The 7,269-nt window shown below is 36.0% G+C and overlaps 1 protein-coding gene across 1 annotated transcript in view; it reads left to right on the top strand.

Moving 5' to 3' along the window:
• Positions 1–7,269, top strand: part of LOC117174757 (cyclin-dependent-like kinase 5) — a 125,496-nt gene that overhangs the window by 37,148 nt on the left and 81,079 nt on the right. The window contains exon 2 of the mRNA XM_033364105.1: positions 6,439–6,527. Coding sequence (XP_033219996.1) covers positions 6,439–6,527 — 89 coding nt within the window. The remainder of the gene's footprint in view (positions 1–6,438; positions 6,528–7,269) is intronic.

Below are 7,269 nucleotides of genomic sequence, written 5' to 3'. Positions count from 1 at the left end.
AGCTATCTAAGGATGGTACTATAGAACGCCACCTCAAGGTAGGCCTAGTGGCGCCATCTCTTGGTCAGGCCGGAAACTTATCAATCCACCCTCGTAATTTTCTCTATAAGGTGCTACAGTTATGTAGCTTTTGTCCGCATTTATAAAAACTAAATCTTTATTAGCCTTTTCAAAAATTTTAACAAGTATAACAGATTTTTCAAGACTTTGAAAATATTATTTAGATTATAGTTTGGGATTGAGTAACTTTTTCTGATGCGAAGTTTCTGATCTTCATGCTCTACAGTTTTAAAACAATTTTCTATACTAGTAACCATGTTATTGATAGGTAACTTATTGACATTGAAAGGAATACCAAATTTCCAACCCAGTGCTAAGGTTTCAGCCACCTCATCCGGGATTTCGACATTTAAGATATTTTAAAGCATTTTTTAAATTTAAATTCTCTACATTGATTTTTCTTTACTAACAACCTGTTTTGCAGTACATTGAACTTGTTGATACATTTCTGTGGATACATCCTGTTGATCATTTATAAATATTTCTATTCGAAATTACGTTGGTTCTTAAGAATAACCAATCTTCTACTGTTGTTAATCCCATTTCCGATGTCTTTGCTCGTGATATGACCGTACTTCTCCAAAATGTAAGTCAAATAGCTCATAGTATGCAGAACGTTACTGACCTTGTTGATTAATTAGTAGATTTGATTAGAATCACTACTACTTATATTCGACTCTTTCGCAATACGTAGTATAAAAAATAGTAACATTAGGTCCATCTTCAAGGGCTTCCGTTTCCTCCTACTATAAATGTACATTTTCCCCGATATTGTAAACAAGTTTACTGCCTTTTTTCGGGATAACCCGTTTGTCTCTGCCCTATGCCCTTGCTTTCCCTGAATTAACCAATTTCTTCACCCACATCACTCCCTGTCCATTACCATCCAAAATTCATTTTACACACTCGTCCACACTCAACTGTCCCTCTTCCTCTTATGCACATTTCTCCAATACATGTACCCATCACTCCATTTCGTATCCACATACTCTACATAAATTCTCCTCTTTATCCATTCAATACCTGCATGCTCTGACTCCTTCTCCCATTCTAAACCATACAACCCTACTCCATTTTCTTCCATCTTTATTTTTTGCAGATATTCTGGTCCCGTCAACACTTTGACCACCAAATACCACTTATTGTACCATGAATCTATAATTTGTCTCCACCTCTCTTCTCCTTTTTTTACTAATTGCACTAAATCTATGTCCTGCCACTTTATAACCCCTTCTCGTGCATTACAAAACCTTATAATTTGTCTCCTTTGTTCCTCCCATTTTGAATTTCCCAAATTGCTTCTCACCTCATTGTTTCGAATCTCTCCCAAACATGCTTGTATTATTCTTCATCCCTCCCCCCTTTTCAGCTTCTCTTCAAAACCTCGAGATTCTTAATTTGTCTAGTAACCATTTTATCCCTCCCTAATTCTTCCCTTAACATGTATCTTAGGCAACTCCAGCTAACCCCCATTACCCACCACAGAAATCGTCCATGCGTGCTCTCTACTTTCTTATGTTCTTTCCAACCCCACATCTCCACTCCATAACACAACACCGCACAAACCAATGCATCAAAAAATCATACCCTCATTTTTCGTTCGTCCTTGAACTTTCTCTTTCCTATACCCCATACTTGGTCCATCACTTTACTTGCACATTCAATACTTTTCCCCACCTGCAGCTCGTTTCCCCCTACTGCCTCAAACCAAAAACCTACGTAACAGAACTCCACTACTTCCACTTTTTGCCCGTTCATCTTCCAAACGTAAATCCTTTTTCTATTTCTAAAGCACATCACCTTTGTCTTATCAACGTTCGCCGTCAAATCGTTTGCTCCCACATACTATTCGAAGATTCTCATCATTAGGTACATCCTCTTCTCATCATCTGCTAACAGAACTACATCGTACGCGCATGCTAGGGAGTATAGGTTGCTATTACCCAAAACCGTTCCTCCTTTCTCTTGCTTCTTTAGCTTCTCCCCTAAGTCTGCCAGCAGCATATTAAATAGTAAAGGACTCAACGGGCACCCTTACCTTAAACCTCTTCCTGTCCAGAAAACCTGCCCTCCTTTCTTTCCTATTTTCACCCTAATCCTGGTTTCGGTAAAAAATGTCTTTTATCCTCTCCTCCAACTGTTCCTCTACAGCCCTCTATTTCATTGCCAATCAGTCAAACGCTGCTTTGAAACATACGAAAAATGCGACTAGTTTCCCTTTCTTTCTTTCCAGATTTCTGTTATGTAAGTAGTTAAGTACGTATATGTTGTCTTTAGTTCCCATCACTGTTCAAAATCCCATCTAATTGTGTGGGATACTTTATTTTTGTTCTACCTCACTCTCCAACCTGTTTCTTAAGATTTTTGCATATATTTAATAACCGACTAGCATGAGGGTGATTCCTCTGTATTTCACTACTTTCTTTTCTTCCCCTTTTTTGACAAGCGGTACCACTAGTCCTGTCATCCACTCTTCCGGCCACCCTTCCCCTTCCCAGACCTTGTTGCAGATCTTCCAGATCCTATCCCTAACCCCTTCTCCTCCATACTTCATCGCTTCGTTCTCCATCCCATCTTCTGTCGCCTTGTTTCTTTTTAACCTATTTATTGCCTCATCCACTTCTTCTCTTGTTATCTCGTTCTCTTTCTCCATTTCTCCTTGGACCATCCTACTCTTTTCCCCTTTATTTTTAACCCTTCCCCTTCGCAGGCCTTGTTGCGGATCTTCCAGATCCTATCCCTGACCCCTTATCCTCCATACTTCATCGCTTCCTTCGCCATCCCATCTTCTGTCGCCTTTTTTCTGTTTAACCTATTTATTGCCTCACCCACTTCTTCTCTTGTTATTTCGTTCCCTTCCTCCATTTCTCCTTGGACCATCCTACTCTTTTCGCCTTGGATCTCATTTTGCTCTCCCACTAATAGACCCTTAAAATAACCCGTCCATTCCTCCATTTCTATTTCTTCATTAGCTGCCTTCCTTTCCCCTCTATCCCTATTTATCACATCCCACACCCTACCTTCTGTGATCACTTTTTCTACTTCTGTTTTATATTCCTCCTTGCCCCTTTGTCTTTTTGTTCCCAGCATCTTCTCATGTTCTTTTTTCTTCCTGTTATACTCCTCCTTCTCCATTTCCCATTTTCTCCATTTTCTTACAAACTCTTTCATTCTCTCTCTACTCTCTCAGTATTCCTCGTCCCACCAGCCTCTCTTTCCCCTTACTCTTTCTCCTTTAGTACCCAGCTCATCCTTTACCTTCTCAGTCGACCCTTTCAACCGTTAAATTAACGAGTTTACTCTCTCCTCTTTTTCACTACTAACCTTCTCCTTTTCCATCTTTTGCTTAAACTCTTGTAATTTATCTGCCCCCCAGACTCCCATTTTCGTGTTACTCTCATCCCATTTTTCCTTTCTCCATCTGCCACGCTAATTGACGCCTCTCTTTTATTTGAAGAAAGGATTTATTTGATTCTTATCAAATCTACTGATCAAACTCGGCCATATATCTCCTTAACTTACGACTCTTGTGGAACCGTTTGCAGTTTAATATTTAGGAATTTGCAATCGTCTATGCTACATTCAAATATTTAGTACTTATATTACTGTTTTCTTCTATTTTATTTGAATTACTCTATTTTTTATGGCAGTATTTTGTGTGTATATTCTAGTTATATTTTTTAAACTATATGATTCTAATTTTAAGGCAAGAGAGAAATCGTTCATTTAAATCTTACAATTAAAAATAATATTGTAAAAAGCTATGAATAAAAAGTTTGTAACATTTTGAAATGTTCAGGAATTTTTATTAAATTAATCTTTTGCTTGACAAACAACGCCAATAATAAGAAACATTGAAGTTCTTGCAAGTACAGTAGGACTTGTTGCAACGGGACTCGTCGCATCGAAATCCTCGGAGGGATGTAGTCCCCACTCGTGAACTTCTCCACTGAACGTGATAGGTAGGCGCACGCGCGTAAAAACGCAGCAGACTCCACGCGACGTAAGTCAGTGCTGTATGCATGAAAATTGACCGGCTTGTAATGGCCGCTGAAAATTTCGGGCCTTATACATTTTAAGATACGTCACTACCAGAAGGTGTAGCTAGATGTCTTTCTGCAACCTGCCTGATCGAAAGTGTAGACCTGGTTCGTCTCGATCCGACGAGTCCTACTGTATTTTTTTTCTTCAAATATATGTATCATATCCCAAATTTCGTTCTAAAATACTATAAATCAGTAAAAAAAATATTATATGTTGAAAATTTGGGATACTAAACAAGTAGGGTCAGGTAGGAATCCGGTCACGTGACCCACTCATCACATGGCCTTAAAGCAAAATTTAAGATAGTATAATTAATAATATACTCTGCCGGTCAAAAGATTAGGTTCGCCTCTTTTTCAAATAATTTATTATTAATTTTAATAATGCCAGAGCTAAAGTTTTCTGTTTCTAAAGAGTTGAATGTTCTCAAAATTCTTTATAAAATGAACCCAGGATGAAGCAAATTTGTCTATTTGCTAGGTAGATATTGCAAAAATAAAGTAAATTTCTAATGTTTTCTGAAATTTGAGGTAATATCCGAAATCATCGAAATTTTTTAATGTGCTAGGGTTTATTTTAAAGCTATTTTTCCACAGTATTACGACAGCTTATGGGCATATATCTGAAAAATTTTCTAATGATAGTGCAAGAACTTAAGATTGTAACAAAAGAGTTGAAAGAATTGCAATATTCTTTCTAATAAGTAAAATATATATTTATTTAATTTTACTCTGATTTGACGCAGATAATATATTTCAATTATCTCGAACTATTTTATTACACATTTAAGCTCTTATGCATTGCAATAGGATTTTAAAAATAGAGTTATGCTCATAAGCTCCCACGATACTGTGGAAAAATAGCTTTAAAAAGAACCTACTATTATCAGAAAATGTTTTTTATTTCGGATATTACTTGAAATTTAAGAAAATATTAGAAATTTACACTATTTTTGCAATATGTATTTAAAAAATGAACAAATTGGCTTTATCCTCTGCTCGATTTCATACAGAATTTTGACTTTTGAGAGCATTCAACGTTTTAAAAAGAAAAAAGTTTAGCTCTGTCATAATTAAAATAAAATGAACTTATACATTATTAAAAAAATGAAGTGAACATAAACTTTTCCGGTAGTGTATTAAAATTATAAGTAATAATTTATGGTGTATCGCATATAAATAACTATGTAACAATATGATATTTTGAACTTTATTTTATAAATAAATCATTAGTTTTTATTGTCTAACTACTTACTAATAATTTTGACTCATTAGAATAATGATACAATAAGCATTTAGTATTTGAGTGGTAAATAAATATACAGTACACCATTTATCTTCATGGTAACTCCTGTAATTGTAACTCCGGTGGTAACTCATTTTAAAAATTCTCTAACTTCAGCCATTACCGACGGAGTCTCTTATTCCATTACATGCGGAATCTCCCACCTCATCTCTCGTACAAGGTACTACTTTCGGAGTAAGTTTGCCGAAAATTGTACAATTACACTGGTTCGGCGTAAATATTGTATGCGTTTTACATTTACTTGTCATATTATATTACCCTATCGATAGAAATTTCAGAGCATTCTCAAGCGAAATAGCTTGGCCGGTTTGAGACTATCTGCAGGTTCGATTTGAATGATTTAGTGTCAATGATAGTACGAGAATCGCATTAGGATGTCAGGTTGATTAGCTTGGATATAATGATCCTTCTGGATAGTAACGTCCCAATATAAGATGTAATCATCATTTTCTAAAACGGGAACTGGAATATATCTGTAGAAAGGGATCCATTCTGTCAAGAGTCCCAGGTTTAGGGCAAGTTATCGATATGTAATGCCCGCCACATCATTATTTCTGTGCGTTTATTCTCTCGGAGCCATTATGCGACAACCATCAATAATGTGCTAGATGGATTCGTCTTCAGCTTCAGATAATCAGTACCCGTCAACCAAGTCTTGATGTTATATGTGTTTGCGATCATTTTTGATGCTGAATATTCTGTTCTGAATCGCAATGACAAATCCTTTCATTTTTGGAAACAGGTCATAGAATTCCTCTATGGTTTTTGCACTGATATTCTAGGCCTACTCTGGAAACAAATTCAAGGGCGTGTAATAGAGACCCGCTTTACAGATGGCGTTGTAGAGCGCAACATCTCGCTTGCTGTTAAAATAGTCTCGCAACTGTAAAACTTGTGACTTACACAGCTACTTGATATATAAAATGCCCATACACCCTCTATGCCATGTTTTATCATTAAAATTAAAAAATTATATCATTAACATTAAAAAATGTTATATCATTATTTAATGTGTTTTAAAATATGCAGGTACTTATGGCACTGTTTTTAAAGCGAAAAATCGAGAAACACATGAGATCGTGGCTTTAAAGAGAGTACGCCTAGATGATGATGATGAAGTAAGTACATTTTTATTCTCTTGCCTAAATATGAGGCCGTCCACGAAGAAAGAGATCTAATACTTCTTTCGAAGGAACAATTCAAAAACTATCAATTGGTGTAAAAAATTCAAAATTAGCATTGCTAGTATCAGGTCCCTTTCTTCGTAGATGGTCACATATACTGAGCCAGTCCGTATGATAATTTAAAGGACTCTTTAACGCTATGTATTTTTTATATTTGATTGAATGAGCAAACGAACTTAGGGACCGTTCATAAACTACGTTACCAATTTTTGACAATTTTTGACCCCCCCCCCGCTGATAACTGCAGGGTTTTCTCCCCCCCCCTGATAAAGTAACGTAGCCATTTGCTGAACATGGATTTTATGTTTATTCTGCGTTATTTTGCGCTTCTGGCAAGTTTGGTTGACAATATATGCCTACCTGATCGTTCAGTTCGATAATTAATCAAGAAAAATGAAAATAAGAAAGTGATGCTCAGATTTCTTAAGTTATCATTGAATTGTGCATGATTACGTTTTGATTTGGCAGATAGGCAATCTGGTGAAATCCACTTTTCATTATTGTAAAAGCTTAACAGCATTTTGACAACAAATTATCTGTACTTCTTATATGTTGCAGGAATATGAACTTTCCTCAAAAAAGTTTGGAACAAACTCTACAAGAAGCCTTTTTTTATTCAGGAACGTAATGGAGATATTAAAAACATTTCAATTAATATATATTATCACAATGGCAA

This window comes from Belonocnema kinseyi, chromosome 6, assembly GCF_010883055.1.
Source record: "Belonocnema kinseyi isolate 2016_QV_RU_SX_M_011 chromosome 6, B_treatae_v1, whole genome shotgun sequence".
NCBI classification, from domain to species: domain Eukaryota; kingdom Metazoa; phylum Arthropoda; class Insecta; order Hymenoptera; family Cynipidae; genus Belonocnema; species Belonocnema kinseyi.
This window is presented reverse-complemented; position numbering and strand designations above follow the sequence as displayed.